Below are 16,876 nucleotides of genomic sequence, written 5' to 3' on the forward strand. Positions count from 1 at the left end.
GCTCATCTTCTACTTCTCTTGGATGTGTCGGCCTTCCTTGGTCATGTGAGCTTGGGTATATCTTTCAACAGTACCCAAATCAACCGAAAAGATTATGGTAACCCAAAAGAACTTGAGCAAACAAATTTGGAAGCTCAAATCACTTAGCACATCAAATGTCTTCCCAAAGGGACCCAACCTAAAATGGATCTCTAAGGGTTAAATCTTCTATGTTGTAAGCATGTCTCCAAGACAAGGCACCAAAAATATATTTGGATATTGGATAGCCGTTACTCGAGGCACATGACCGCTAATGAGAAGAAGTTCGTTGAACTCAATCCCAAAGATGGAGGTCATGTAACTTTGTGAGACAATAGTAAATGTACCATAAAAGGAACTGGTAAAATTGGTACCTCAACCACTTTCATATCCAATGCATACAATGTTGAAAGGTTGATGCATGATTTACTTAGCACGGGTCAATTATGTGATAAAGGAAACAAAGTTTAATTTGAAAATGAGAAATTCTTAGTAAATAATGAAAATGATGAACTATGTTTAGAGGGACATAGAAAAAGGAATTTCTATGTACCAACATATTCCATATTCCCTCATCTAGTGCCATCTGTTTGGGTGTGAACAATGATGAATCTTGGTTATGGCATAAAAGACTAGGACATATAGGAACAAATTCCTTGAACAAATTAGTGAGAAAGAACCTAGTGAGAGGACTACCGGAACAAAAGTTTGTAAGAGAGAGACCTTGTGATGCTTGCCAACTTAGAAAATAGCACCAAATTTCTTTCAAATCAAAGAATGTATTTTCAACCTCTCGTTCTCTTCAACTAATACACATGGACTTAGTTGGACCTACCCGGACCTTTAGCCTAAATGGGAAGCGTTTCACCTTAGTGGTGGTAGATGACTATTCAATGTAGAAATTAGGGTCTTGGACTTAGTCCAAAACCTCCCCCACAAGTTATATTTATAGGTATCAAAACTTTCAATATTACAAGTACACCCTTCACCCTTATAAGAGTGAAGAAGAGACAAGAAATTTAAACTAATCATATTAGTGCCACCCTAATTACATCATATCTCCCAACACATTGTCAAAATTAGGAGTGACTATGGATGAAAAATTGAAAATTCACACTTTGAGGATTATTGCACAAAGCATGGTATAGACTATACATTCTCAGCATCTCGAACTCCTCAACAAAATGGTGTTGTTGAGAGAAGAAATTGAACCTTAATTGAAATGGCTAGAGTTATGCTTCATGCATACAACATGCCACAAAGGTTTTGGGCCGAAGCTGTAAACACCGCATGTTATATCATTAATCAGGTTAGCATAAGGACACTTCTCAAAAAAAATCTATATGAGTTATATATGGGCATCCTTCCCAACATTATTTACTTTAGAACCTTTGGATTTAAATTATTCATATTGAAAGAACCAAACAAAAAATTAAGGAAATTTGACTCTAGAGGTGATATAGGAGTTTCTTGGGTTATTCTACTCATAGAAAAGCATATTGAGTTTATAACAAGACATTTATGAGAGTAGAGGGGTTGGTTCATGTTTTGACGAATCCGATTCGTCAAATCCTACTCCAACTCGAATTTTGATGATGAAGAGAGAAACTCTTTCGATTCATCCCTGGGATCTCAACCTCGAGAACAAAATCATGAAGAGAACCCAAATGACCCAAATAACCAAGAAGAATTACCTATGGAGCCAAAGAACTAAAATTTGATGGCTAATCATCCTCTAGAACAAATTATTGGTGACCTCATGGCAAGGTTGCAACTAGAAAAGTAACTCACGAAACTATGGCAAATAGTGCATTCGTTTATCAAATAGAGCCCTCGAAGCCAAAAAAATGATTTTTGGATTATGGCAATGCAAGAAGAATTGAATCAATTTTGTTAAATTTATGAAAAAGAGAAATACTTCATTGAATTATTATAATAAGAGTACATGAACCTCTATTTATAATAGAGGAAAGTAGTAGAGTCCAATTATAATTAAACTACCATTGTTCCAATTACACCCAAACTCTAATACTTAAAGATAAGTCCTAGAATAATAAAATAACCCAATATATATATATACAGAAGATTAACATGACGAAAACTAGAACTCTTCTATGAGGACGTGACCATAAGATAAAGATGCCAACTCATAGTTATCTTTGAGGGTCCCACTTGATCTTCTAACCAGCTTGTGGTTATCTTTGTGAGCCTTGATTTCTCTTTCTATAAAAATATGATTTCAACGATTCTTTTTTATTTGAAAACTAGACACAGATATTTCCAAAGGAATATAATTTTATATATGAAAAATACGTCAAGGGAGTGAAACATCCAATAAAAAACAGGAATTGGGAAAGAAGACTAAAAGAAAAATAAGAAACTTTTCTTGTTTCTTTTTCTTTTTCTTTTTCTTTTCTTCCTCTGCTTCTTCTCCATCTTCTTCTCCTTTTCCATCTCACCATGATGTATAATCTTAGTAGAAGAGGATTAAGAGGTGAAAAGAAGAAGAAGAAGAATTGTGGTGAGAAGGTTTTAGGAGGAGAAAAGAAAGAGTGACGAATTTGGAGAAAATAGGAGAAAGAACAGGGTAATGGACTTATGTCCTAACCCTCCCCTAAGGCTCAATTTATAGATGAGTAAGATTAAAATATTACAATATACCCCTGAAACATAAACTAATTACATCAATGTCATCTTTATGAGATGACTCCTTCTTTACTAATCATGTCATCATTGTGTGGGACTATGGGCATTTTCCTTAGTATATGGGCTTGAACCCATCTTTCACCTCTCTTGAACATGTGGGTTTTCCTTGGTCTTGTGGACTTGAGCCCATCTTTCACACACTTGGACATGTGGGTCTTCCTTGGTTGTGTGGGCTTTGGCCCATCTTCCAACACTTTTATATTCCATATAGCTTATATAGTCATGTTTTCCCTTATTCTTATTTCATCGTTCATCTTTACTTCTTTTTCTAGGGATTATGGTTCATTTATAGTAATTAGGGGTTATTTACCCATGCAACTATGTACAAAGTATGCAATAATTACCGACACAACTCTTAGATTGTAAAAATCCATTATACCTATAATATCATAAAAATGCCTACATAATTAAATTAATTTTCGTTTACCTAGGCGCTATCTTAACAAGATAAAATGACAAATCAAAGTGTTTTTTAGTTACATTAAGGAGGAAAATTATAATTTTAGAAAGTTTTGCCCCTCATATTAGAGTAAATAGTATATGGTAAAAATTTTCACTTTTTTACTTTTATAACTAACTAAACTTAAAAGAGAAGTAAGTTGTGATATTTTGGAGATATAAGGAAGTTAAATTGTTTTCTCGATGCATGTAGGTACTAAAAATTCATTAAAAACTCAAAAGATCAATATTCATTTGACAAGCATGTGCCACATAGTACGGATTTTGCGTTTAATTAGGAAAAAGTTACGGAAAAACAGAAAATTACTTAATCCTATTAAGTCATGTGGAAACGGAAAGTTCAACTGTACTTCTTAAATGAATCAATAGACATCGGCCAAATATTTATGTTGTGAAATTCGATTGATTATATACAAATCACCTAATAATCATGAACTTCTTGAAATTTTCACCAAGAAATTATACTTAATGACAAGTATTTAAGAAATTATACTAAGATTCGTCTCAAAAACCTCAAACCCAAGTATCTAATGAATATATGATTGTGTATGTCATAGGGTAGAGATAAGATTGTTAAAAGTAGTTCCCATTTATCAAGGAATAAAACTATCTTAGATTTATTACTGGGAAAAGAAATAGTCTAACTTGGCTAATCTATTTAGAATTGTCCTTAGACTTAAATTTCATAAGGTATTAAAACGAGTATTTGTACATGGGTTACCACCTGAATTCTCCACATGAAGAGTCACTAAGAGGACCCACGCATGAAGGAGAGTGTTAAAAAATAATCCAACACACGTTAGGGGGAGTGTTAAAGAATTGTTCCACATAGAGATTAATAAAAAAAATAGATTTTAGATTTATTAATTAAAAATATTTAGTTAATCATTTTGGAATCGACTCTTAGACGATTTCATCCAAATAATCAAGCTCCAATCAGCTGTAATAAAATAAACACACAATACTAATACAATTGGTAAATATATATTACATAAGGAAATTATGTCGCAAAGAATCACATGGGTTGTTAGGTGACTAAACGTGAAAAAAACGACATGTTAAAATTTAGCACTGTCGGATAGAAATTCAATAATGATAGATATAAATCTAGCTTTGTTAGGTAGGTATATAACACCAAATTGAGTAAATAAACTCAAAAGTGAAGTAACCACTATCGACTTAGTGGGCCTAGCAATGTTGAATCACTGGATAGTCCACATGGACAAGCCAATCAGATAAAGAAATGTGAATAGACTCCATAAGTAATTGATCCGTTCTATAACCTTAATGGGATGATTAGTTGGGTCTTGAAATTTTCTGATCAATGAGAGATCCAATCTGGTTTCAACGTTTGCGAAGAGTAGATAAATTCTGAAAGACGAGGAAAGAATTCGTTGTATACAGTGAAAGAGTTAGATAGTTGGCTGTTCACCTAATCTTTGTGTATTTTTGGATTTTCCGGTGAGGGTCGGTGGCCGAATTCAGATACCTGGAGGGCGAAGGATCAGATTAGATTAGATTGGATTGATTAGATTTCCTTTCGTTTCGTTTTCTTCTGGTTTCTGTAAGAGAGTAGATATCGTTTGGTTGATCCTCGGCAGTTGGGCACAGAGGGAAAGGTTTTGCAGTGGTCACAGTTAGCGACCAAACTGGCAGCAGACACAGGCGGCAATGGCTTCTTTTTCACAAGTAGAAGAATCGTGAAAGAAAGAAGTAAGGCTTCTCCCATCCCTTTCGTCCCTTTATTCTCTCGAGGAATCTTTGCGTCTGGTCTGGTTCGCGGGTTACATGTCAATGGAGGATAAAAGAAGCTTACGTGTTGCCCGTCACACCAACTCACAAAGTAACCCCTGCACCTAATCGCGATTTCCTTTCATTTTCTCTTGTCGACTAAAGGCCACTGTCGTTCTGCTGTTTCCGAGTCGACTCGGTTCCCAACTCACTCTAAATAGTACCAGATCGCGATTCATTTCATTTGATCAGTATTTGAGAACCTATTTTCGGTATAATATGAAAACAACTAAAACAAGCTTCCTGTCGAATTCAAGTCACACTGTTGAGTATCAGATTGGACCTCTCTTTTATGGTCGTTACCTGAGGTGAAAATAATATGTAGATTGGTAGATACAGGTAAGGGAGAGTGTTAAAAAATAGTTTCATATGAATATAAAAATTTTAAATTTATTACTTTAATAACCTATCTGGCCTCATCCGAATACCTCACCTAAGAAAAAAAGAAAACCTCTAGATTTCCTCACCAATCATCATTCATCACTTTTGAGTCAAATTTAAAGAAAGAGATAGCACAACTTGTTAGTTGGGCGGATTCTGGACGAAGACGTGAGCGGGGCGGTGGCCGGTGGCCGGTGGGAGTGGCGTGACCTGCAAAGATAATGGAGAAAACAAGTGTTTGAAGAAATGCCCCCACTGAGGAGATTGATAGATCAACCGAATCCAAATACTCGTAGATACCAATACACATATATAAAATCAGAGGATAAGAGCAAAATTTTTGAAATGAATAATAAAGTGAAGCTCAGAAAATTAAATTGAAATTGTTAAAGAGGAGGTCGTCGGTTGGTCGTGACAGCGAACCCCTTTGAAATACCCATTACCCGAGAAAGTTTACTCCTTGTACGTTTCTTCAAACCCAAGTTAATGTACATTCTTGATCTTTGCCAGAACGACTCCTTCTCTCTTCACCTACATCATTCTAGAAATTGGAAACTCCTTCATAGTCATCGGAAATGCTCATGAGTCAAAATCTGCGGACCACTACTGAGATATACCAGACATGTCACAGACACGAACATCTTTCTTGTCTCGATCCGTGTAAATGAACGGACTGAATCTCACGAATTGCTCGATTATTTGTCAACTACAGGAATGCTCATATCGTTTCAGTGATGTTTACTTTTTTTTTTTTTTTTTTTTTCTTTCTCGACTTCGTAATTCCCAGTAATTGCCACTTTTTGGGTCCAAGTGAGGAAAAAGCAGCGTCACACCGAAGCCGAAGCAATAACGCAGCATTAAGTGGGAAAAGCACATCGTCTCGGCTTTCTTAGTCAAAAGATCATCTCCAACACTCTTCCTACCCACAAACACTTGCCTTCCGTCTCTTTGCTTTGGTTTTTGCTTTGCTTTCCATCGAAGCACTTTGGAGCTTGCTCCTTTTTTCACCTCAACAATCTCTCTTCACCGGAGAGGGGAGTGAGCACTCTCTCTCTCTGCATCTCTCTCCTCTGGCTCTTCTCTTCCCTTATTTGCTTCTCACACTCCCCCAAAACCCATGAAAATGCGTTCTCCCCATTTATTGTTGCTCACTTCCCGATACTGGTTTTGGGTATGACTAGTTCAGAGAATCTGATTAGTCAGAGTACATCGGCTTTTGCTCAGAATGCCTCGGTTTCTGTCTGCTCCCTCCAGAGTTAATTGAGGAATCCTGGGCTTCCGTTCTTCAATGATAGAAACTGCCGGATTTCCTTCTTTGCGTTTTCGACTTTTCTGATTGTTACCTGATAAGCCCAAAGCCGGGAAGGGAGAACTAACTCTCTGAGTTGGAGTATTATCCATGGGCACCGTCGATCCTCCACAAACTTGGGCACCCTGGTCGCCATATGATAACAGTAGGGATTGCTCCCGAGGGTTTTGCAGCATATATTGCCCACAGTGGTGTTATATCGTCTTCCCTCCTCCCCCTCCTTTTGGATACCCATCTGACGATTCATCGGAGGCAAATTTCTCTCCTCTGGTGATAGCCATAATCGGGATCCTTGCAAGCGCTTTCCTTCTCGTAAGCTACTACACAGTGGTCTCCAAATACTGCGGCAATTTTGAATCATTAAGGAGAAGATCGCAGGGCAACTCCAACGACGATCTCGACGGGACCCACACGCCGTCGGGCCAGGAGGGCTGGCAGGTTACCACCGCGGGCTTGGATGAGGCACTTATAAAGTCCATTACTGTCTGTAAGTACAAGAGGGGGGATGGGCTGTTTGAAGGGACGGATTGTTCTGTTTGTCTCAGTGAATTCCAGGAAGACGAGAACTTACGGCTACTCCCCAAGTGCAGCCACGCTTTCCATGTCCCTTGTATTGATACGTGGTTGAAGTCTCACTCAAATTGCCCTCTATGTCGTGCAAATATTGTCTGTCCTTGCCCTTTGCCACTCCAGCTCCCACTTCCGTCGAGGCCGGAGACTACCGCCGATCAAACCCCTGCAAACGACACCCAACGAGAAGATAATATGCTAACCGCCGGTGAGGACCTGGAATCGGGTCGCGGAGAGATAGGAGCAAAGTCACCTGTCAGAGCCCTAAGCAATTTGGAGGAAAGAGACAGTATCATTGAAATTAGGGACGAGACAGTTCAACCTATCAGACGGTCAATTTCAATGGATCATTCACGCCCTGAACACATCTCAATTGCCGATGTGTTGGAGATGAGTATGGACGACGAGATACAATTGAAAGACGAAAGGCTCTCAGAGGGAGAGGGATCGTCCAGGACAAGTGTGCGAGAACACAGTAAAGGCAATAATAGAAATAGGGCATTGCATTCTGTTATGAGTCCTATCCCCATGAAAAGATCTTCCTCAAATGGAAGGTTTTCATCTACCAGGAATGGAAGAGAAAGAGGTTCAGTCCTGCCCATGTAAAACTGATACGAGTGACTGCAAGGGACGCGCAGCTTAACATCAGAATAACGAACTCCCTTCATACTCAAGAGGAGATATCTCCTGGCATTCTATCAAACACCTTGTGGGGTGTAATTCTTACATCAATGAAACTAGTGATATTTGTAAATTTTGTCAAGTGTGGAAAATGGAAATTCTCTTCAGTATTACAAGGTAACTGGTAAGTGAATTCTTGCATCTCAGTTGACGTCTTTTCTTTCAATTTTGATTCGGAAAGCTTCCGATGTTACACGGTTTTTTCTTTTTCTTCTCCGTGAATGGCTTTTCTCCACTTTCTTCTTTTTCAGAAATATTGACTGGTTTTGCTTCATCTTACATTTTTCTTCTGCTCAGCTTTTTTCAGAGGATTCCTGTCGTCTTTCTTCATCAGCTTCTGTTTTTTCTGTTTAGATTAGGTTTCCTCAGTAACAGAAGAACAAGATCTTCAAACTGACTTGAGGTAGAAGACCTTGCCTTGTCTTGATCACAATAAACAAGTTTGTTCATTTCATCAACCAAAGTGGTGGTTGGAACTTGGAAATCGTATCAATCGACCAAATCTGGATGTGATTTTTGCCCAATTCTTGATTAAACTTACAAGCGGATGCTTGTAGACAAATGGGTGTATAATTTATTGAAAAGATTGGTCGGTTATGAAACGCTCCAGTCTCGATTGATTCGTTTCTGTTACGGATCCAGAGGGACGCCCGCGGCCTATTGTTCTCTATTATTGAATCGCCGTGACTTTCATTTTAGGATTTTTGCGATAAACGTCAGTTTCTTAATATCTCATGAGCGTTGATACAAAATATAGCCCATCTGCCAAATGGTACAGTTGAAAGTATAATATCTAACGGTTACATCTAAAAATTACTCTCTATTAGAAAGGCCTATTAACACTAATTTGAAATCATAAGGTATTAATGTCACACGTGAAGGGTATATGAGTAATTAAAACATCTCTTTATATTTCATTTATGCTCGCATATTAAAAAACACCAAGGCATAGTAAAACTATTAGTCCTAACAAGATGCTTGATTCGTTTGAGATCCAAGTGATTGGATTTATGAAATAAATCTTGAACATGCTTTTGTGTCATATTAAAAGAAGTCTTAAATCCTAATCTCACCTAGTGAAAATTCGATTTTGATTGGATCTAGACACAGAGCGATTCTCTCTAAATCTGACTTATTTCGAGCCTATGAAGTATAATATTTTTCTATGATTTTATATAATCAATGGTACCACCTTTTTGCCCAAATAGCCACTCAAGGGGGGCAAGAAATTAGGTGTAGAAAATTAAAAAACGTTGATTGGATAAATTAAGTGTGAGACTGTATGAGAAAACTTAATTATAAAAAATTCGCACACCACAAATAACACCAAATATTTTATTATCGATATTTTCCTATTGGTATTCATTGCCCAATAACCCGTGTTTGGAAAATTCTACTAATATTAGCGCTATTAGCCTAAAATTTACAAGAAAGAGATTATGGTTCTCTCTCAAGCTACTTGTATGCTCAAATACACGATTGCAACTTAATCTAGCAAGCCTTTCTATCTAGATTTCACGTGGCTCTAGATGAACCTATCTGGAAAATGAAAAATTATAATAATAAGAAAAACTTGCACTCATTGTAATTGAGGAGAGACAACTTTCTCCTTAAAATGTCCAAGCTTTCAACCTTTGATGCACAATAGTGATGAATAGGAGGTTGATTATATGAATGCAAGGAGTGGAATTGTGAAAGGATGAAATGGTTTTTCAAAATAGGTTCTTTCTTTCCCAAAATAGGTCTTAGGAAGGAATTTCAAGTATTTGAAAATAGAATGCAGTAGATATGTCAATTAGAGTAAAGTATTGATCGATCAAACAAGTATAATAGCTATATATTATTCTTTAGAAAATTGATCGATGATATAATCAATCAATATCCTTTCATTGGGTTGGACGACTTAAGTTGATCGACCAATGCACATGGAATGAATGATTAGTCAGAATTCTTACTAGTAGAACATACTAAGTATGATCAATTAATGGCTTTGCTATGATCGATCATCCTTTACGTCCCTAGTTGGCAAAGTTGTGTATGATCGATCAGTCTTTGGAGGTTGATCGATTAATCCACATGCTTTTACATTGTCTGGACACCATTGATTGACCAGTCCAGTGGGAGTAATCCATCAGGCTTTATAACACAGTTTGGTCATGTTTTGCCTGCACTCCTTGATTGATCAATCATGCTTTATATTTTCAGCCTATGCGCGTCTGGTTGATCAGTCAATCTAGTGTTGGTTCACTAAGTGGATTATCAAAACATAAATAAAAATGATCTTAAGTAACTTTAGTATATTTGAAATGTTTATATGTTTCGGTAACACTTGTAAAAATACAAATATGTCCAAAAGCTCAAACAATTTTTTATTATACCTCAACTTTGGAAGGTTTGGGATTGCTCTCTTACATAGATTGATTTTGTGATTTTCATGACTTCCTAAACTCTAGTCTCAATTCTTTGCTACTTCTTTCTCAAGGTGTTTCTTCAAGAACACTTTGACACTGTTATGTAGCTTGAAATCTTTGAGAAGTTATTGCTGATTCATTACATAGATCTTTAAATTTTGTGTCTCTTGAAGGAAATGCATCTGAAATGATAGAATTACCATCGTGTGATCAATTAAGTTTTTTTATTATTAAAAGCAAGAAGTCAGTCAACTCTTAGTCAACAATCACCTCCTTTTTTTATGATGACAAAACCTAATTTCGAAAAACTGAAAATAAATCTTCCCTTGGAGTAGGAGCTAAGCGAATTAGTCAATTTAAGGAAATAGCTCCCCTTTAATCTATGCACATCAAAATTTCAAATCATAGTTTTCAATTTTAGTGTTTTTTGTTGTTTTCTCCCCCTTGTTGTCATACTCAAAAAAATATTACAAATTAGAATTTTTAGACAAAAGGTGGTTCAATGATCTTTCATATATAATCAAAATGTGTACAAAAATTTGATTATATATTCAAATGTAAGTAAAAAATATGCATGGGATTTGGTTAAAAATGGAATGCGTTACATCCTATTAAGTTGGTGGCGGCGGAACAGAGTGGATCTTAAGCTGGTTCTCTTTGAGCTCATTTTGACCCATCTTGAACTATTCTTGTGTAGCCACTTTTGCGGCTTGGGTCATCTGCAATTCATCAATTGCCTCTTCAAGTTGTTGGAACCAATCTAAGGATGAGGATGCCCCTTCAATCCTCTTCCTCTTCACAAATTTGTATTGCTTTGGTTGGGATGGTTCTAAGCTCATTTCATCTCTTGAGTCAACTTGTTGAGGTGCCTCCTTGAAAATTGTTTCCTTTTGAACCCACTGACCTCTCCATTTGGCGAAGTTGCACTTGCTAACTTTGGTCTCACTGGTTGACATTTTCTTTACCAAGTTGACTCATCGATGAGGTCTAACCCAGAATGTCGGAGGATGGTCATGATCTGTTGAGCAAACGATAAATTATCAACTTGTGAACTCAAAGTGATGTCCATCATCCAGTTGGCCATAAACTATCTGAAGTTAAGGCAAATCCCTTGGGTGATGGTCCACATCCAAAATGTGTCCGCAATGGTCAGCCTAGAGAAAGTCCTTTTCCTTTAGTTGAGGATGTGAGTGACTATCTCCATAATGAGCCATCTTTCCATACTCAAGTCCTGTTAAGAGACACTCATGTGTGTAGGAGTGGTATGGATAGTAAATGAGGAATATTTCTATAGAGATATCATAAAGTTGTAATTATGCAAGCCAGTGTATATCCTCTTATGTCTTTTTCCTTTTAAAGCATGTAACCCTAAGGGCATTGTAGTCATTGTAAACACCTTCACACAACTATAAATACAGCCTCAAGGCATAGGGTAGAGCATTCAAGCCTCTTCCTCTTGGCTCAAATTTGTCCTTACATCTCTCTTTATTTTCCTCTTTCTTTTCTCCCTTAGTTTCTTTTCTCCTCTCTCCCAAGAGCTAGAATATTCTCCTCCTTTTCCCTTCCCTTGAGATCTATTGTGTTTATGTGTTGGCCCTAGAAATCAACAAGTCCTTAATCTGCACTTCATAGGAGCTCCTCACTAATTGCTCAAAAACTAACTAAATAACATCTTAAAGGTTTTGAGGGTAGTCCACATTGAGGTTCATCAGGCAATTCTTCTTGATGTGTCTTGTGATCCATATTGTGGTTGTGCCTAATATCTCATTGAGATCATTGGAGTGGCTCAAAATGGTGGTCTTCTTCACATTGGATGTGAGCTTCAAGGTACTAGGGGATAACTCATCTACTTCTAGATTAGTGAAGAAAAGCATTACCAATAGTCGGTAGATGGCTTCCTCAATCACCAAAGGAACCATGTGTGGCCTAAATATCCTATCAAAATCATAGATTCTCTCTTAAAAAAAATCAATGTCAATCTTTCTAGACTCAACAATACTATTTGAAATGAAATTCTAAAAGTATATACTCCTTTGGAGACTTGTTCAAAAAATGCTCTTTCCAATTTGGCATTTCTTCACAAATGTCCGAATCTTTGAAAGAAGTGTTCTTCTTAGCCATGAATTTAGTCCTCACCATATTGAAAAAATCGGAGTTGGAGTAGAGAAGCCTTCGGTTTAAGAATAATCATCACATTTTTTATTTTTAAGGGTTAGAAATCAACAAAATCTGATCAATTGAAGGGAAACAGGGTTTAGAAGGTTGAGAAGGTTAGGGAAAAGGTATTGGAAGAGTTTGAAATGAGGAAGAGAAGTGAAACGTCGCTTGAAACTCTTCAACTTCTCATTTGGCGTTGTGAATGATGGATCATTCTATATCAATTGATTGATCAACCGCTTAAGTTGATCGATCAATCAGTGTGCATTGATCGATCAATGCCCTTTGCAAAGTGACTAAAAAGTGATCTTTTGATTTTCATTTCACTCCCATGGCACTATCTCGGATGGATGAATCCTTTAAGCTCAAATTTATCAGCCTAGGTGGATGAAGGTGGGTTGCTCATGCCTAGTTCTCCTTGAAGCTTAGAGAACCTATCAAATCTTAATTGCTTTGTAAAAATGTTTGCTAATTGATTTTTTTGGGTGAGAAAATTCAATTATGATTGTTTTGGTTTGAACGAACTTTTTGATGAATTGATATATAATTTCTATGTATTTAGATCGAGATGGTGAACCAGATTCTTTCTTAGACTTATGGCATTCATGTTGTCACAATGAACTGAAATTTCATTTTGTTCTAAGTCATAATCCTCTAGTTACTATTTCATCCATAGGAGTTGTTCACAATAACTTTTGCACACTATGTATTTATCCTCAGTGGTAGATAGGGCAGGTTAATGTTGTTTCTTAGAAAGCCAAGAGGCAAGCATGTTTTCAAGTAATTTACAACTACCACTCGTACTCTTTCTGGCAATTTTGCATCCAAAAAAATTGGTATCAGAGTAACTTACTAGGTCTATGGCAGAGAAATTGAGTACAAAAGTCTTCAGTTTGGTGTTCCAAGTTGATAATAGAAAATTCTTTTCAAAACATTGAGTGATATTTTCTAGGGTCAGATTGAAATCTAGCACATAGGTAATATCAAAATGTTTGCTGATAGGTAAAGTAGGGAGCCTATCATGCTTACTATAGAGTTTTTGATCTATAGCCCTACTTGAGTTGTCCGAGTCAAATTTCAAGGATGAACTCATGGGTGTGCTAATTGACTTCAGATTTTCTATGTTGAATCTCTTGAGGAATCCTTTAGTGTACTTGGATTGATTTATGAAGGTTCCATTCTCGGTTTGCATTACTTGAAATCCAAGAAAGAATGTGAGTTCATCTATTAAACTCATTTCAAATTCATTCCGCATCACACAATCAAACTTTTGACATAGTGAGGGGTTTGTTGAATCAAAGATGATATCATCCACATAAATTTGGACGATTATCAAGTTTTGATCATGGATCTTGGTAAATAATGTCTAATCGACACTACCTTTCTCATATTCATTTTTTTGTAAGAATTTGGTTAATCTTTCATACCACGCTCTACGAGTTTACTTTAACCCATTCAATGTTTTATGCAATTTGTAGTTAAGCTTGCTCATGTCCTCAAATCCTTTAGATTGTTTAATGTAAACTTCTTGAATGTACCCATTTACGAACACACTCTTGACATCTATTTAGTATAATTTGAATTTCATGTTACAAGTGTAGGCAAATAAGATTCTAATTGCCTTTCATCTTGCCAAGGGTGTATAGGTTTCTTCAAAATTCCTTCCTTTGTCAAATAACCTAACTTTGTTTCTTTCAAATTGGTTTAGCTCTTCTTGCATTGCCATGATCCAAAAATCATTGTTTTCGGCTTCGACAAATTATTTGGGCTCTATTTGAGAAATGAAGGCACTATTCACCATAGCTTCATAAGTTGTCCTTCTAGATTCAATTTTGCCTTGAGGCTCACTAATTATTTGTTCTAGGGGGTGATCAACCACGATTCTAAAGTTCTTTGGCTCCATAGGTGGTTCTTCTTGGTAATTGGGGTCATTTGGGTTCTCTTGAAGAGTTTGGTCTTGAGGTTGAGATTCTAGGGATGAATCGAAGGGGTTTCCCTCTTTGTCATAAAAAAATTGGAGTTGGGGTTGGATTTGGCAAATCAGATTTACAAAAATCAACATGCACCGACTCCTCAACTCTCATAGATGTCTGATATAAACCCTAAATGCCTTGCTATGAAATGAATAACCCAAGAAAATTTCTATATCAGCCCTAGAGTAAAATTTCCCTAATTTTTCCTTTGGTTCTTTTAGTACAAAAACTTTGCATCCAAAGGTTCGAAAATATGTTTTGTTAGCAAGGGTGCTCATATATACAACTTCACATGAGAGAGAACAAAAAAAAAAAAGAAACTTGCTTGATATTTCTGAGTTAAAATCACCCCTATTTATAGTTTAGGAGGTGATAGAATCCATGTACAACTAACCTTAGGACTCCTAATTACATTCCAACTAGAACTCTCTAAGATAAGCCTATTATGATAAGATTACATTATCTATTTAAGAGACTAATTTAACTCAACTACGAACACCTTCTTTAAGCACGTGAATCAAGCAAGAGAGCCAACTCATGGTCTTATCTTGTGGGTCCCACATGATCTTCCAGCTCATGTAGATAGACGTACCAGCTCGTGGTATCTTTGTGGGTCCCACTTGATCTTCTAATCTTCTATTCTATTTCAGTACATGTTCCTTATCTCTTAACTTGAGCCACTTTGTATGAGGACTCTAGTTGACACCTCTCGAGCTCATGATGGATCCTATATTGTAACACTCCCCATCAAGATGGGGGTGAGAAAAAATCGTAGATGCCTAGCTTGTTGTTGATGTTGGACAACATTTTTGAGTGATTGGTTTGGTGAGTGTCTGCAACCTGGTTCTGTGAAGATACATATTGGAGAGATAAGATGCCGGTAGTGAATTTTTCTCATATGAAGTGGCAACTTATTTCTATATGTTTTGTTCTCTCATGGAAGACTGGATTTGATGTGATGTGATTTGTAGTCTGATTATCGCAATGTAAGTTAATAAGAGCTTCTTTGTAAAAACCCAGATCAGTGAGGAGAGATCTAATCCATAGGAGCTCACTAATTGTGTGTGCCACTGCTCTGTATTCTGCTTTTGCATTAGACCATGCAACTACATTCTGTTTCTTGCTCCTCCATATAACCAAGTTTCCTTTAACCCTCGTACAATATCCCAAAGTCGATCTTTTGTCATCCGGGGATCTGGCCCAGTCTTCATCTGAGAATACTTCAATGTTGAAGTGTCCATGCTTTTTATAGAGGAGCCCCCTCTTTCTGGTGCTCCTTTTAGATATTGTAATATCCGTTCTAGTGCTTGCCAATGACTGAGTTGTGGTTTGTGCATATATTGACTTACCACACTGACTGCATATAAAATATCTGGCCTCATTACACAGAGATAAATAAGTCTTCCCACCAATCTTTGATATTTTTCGACATCTACTTCTTCTCCAGTACCTGCACATAATTAGTATTCGAGTCCATATGAGTTTCTGTTGGTTTACGTCCCGGCCTTCTGGTCTCCTCAAGTAGGTCAAGGACATACTTCCTTTAAGATAATATAATTCCATGTCTAGATTGTAGTACTTCAATACCCATAAACTATTTGAGCAGTCTGAGATCCTTTGTCTTGAATTTAGTACATATCATTTCTTCTGTCTTTTGGATGTCCTCGGGATCACTGCCAGTTATAATAATGTCATCAACATATATGGCTAGAATTACCTTGCCCTTCGGTGTGTCTTTAATAAAGATAGAGTGATCTCCAGAGCATCTGTGAAATCCGGCCCTTATGAGTGCTTGGCTAAAATTTTCAAACCATGCATGAGGCGACTGTTTGAGACCATAAAGAGATTTTCTTAGTCGACATATGGACTGCTCCTCAACCACATACCCAGGTAGTTGCTGCATATAAATGTCTTCCTTTATATCCCCATTCAGAAAAGCATTTTTTACATGAAGTTGATAGACCTACCAGGAAGAGTTAGTTGCTAGAGATAATAACAAACGTACTGAGTTTAATTTAGCCACTGGAGAGAAGGTTTTTTCATAATCAATGTCATAAAATTGTGTATAGCCTTTAGCAACAAGGCGATCTTTCAACCGAGCCCCAAACCCATCTAGATTGTGTTTCACCATAAATACCCATTTGCAACCGACGTGTTTCTTATCTGAAGGAACGGGGACTAGAGCCCATGTTTGATTTTCGTAAAGGGACTTCATTTCTTCATCCATAGCTGTCTTCTACCCTGTATGTTTGAGAGCCTCCTGATAGGACTGTGGCATAGGTATGGAGGAAATAGCCAATAAAAATTGACAACAAACAGGGGATAGATGATGATGAGACACAAAGTTTGTTATGGGATGAGAAGTAGAAGGCATGGTGCATGATCTGGGCTCTTTCCTAACTACAATAGGATGAGTATCA

The 16,876-nt window shown here is 37.0% G+C and overlaps 1 protein-coding gene across 1 annotated transcript; it reads left to right on the top strand.

The window, feature by feature from the left end:
- The first annotated feature begins 6,223 nt into the window (after positions 1–6,223).
- Positions 6,224–8,023, top strand: LOC137934446 (E3 ubiquitin-protein ligase Os04g0590900-like). The gene has a single exon (XM_068778779.1). The coding sequence runs from the start codon at positions 6,755–6,757 to the stop codon at positions 7,838–7,840; it is 1,086 nt and encodes a 361-aa protein (XP_068634880.1). The 5' UTR covers positions 6,224–6,754; the 3' UTR covers positions 7,841–8,023.
- The last annotated feature ends 8,853 nt before the right edge of the window (positions 8,024–16,876 follow it).

This window comes from Aristolochia californica, unplaced genomic scaffold (assembly GCF_029961685.1).
Source record: "Aristolochia californica isolate CCGP_79_NKW_82.1479 unplaced genomic scaffold, dmAriCali1.0.hap1 SCAF_6, whole genome shotgun sequence".
Lineage (NCBI taxonomy): Eukaryota > Viridiplantae > Streptophyta > Magnoliopsida > Piperales > Aristolochiaceae > Aristolochia > Aristolochia californica.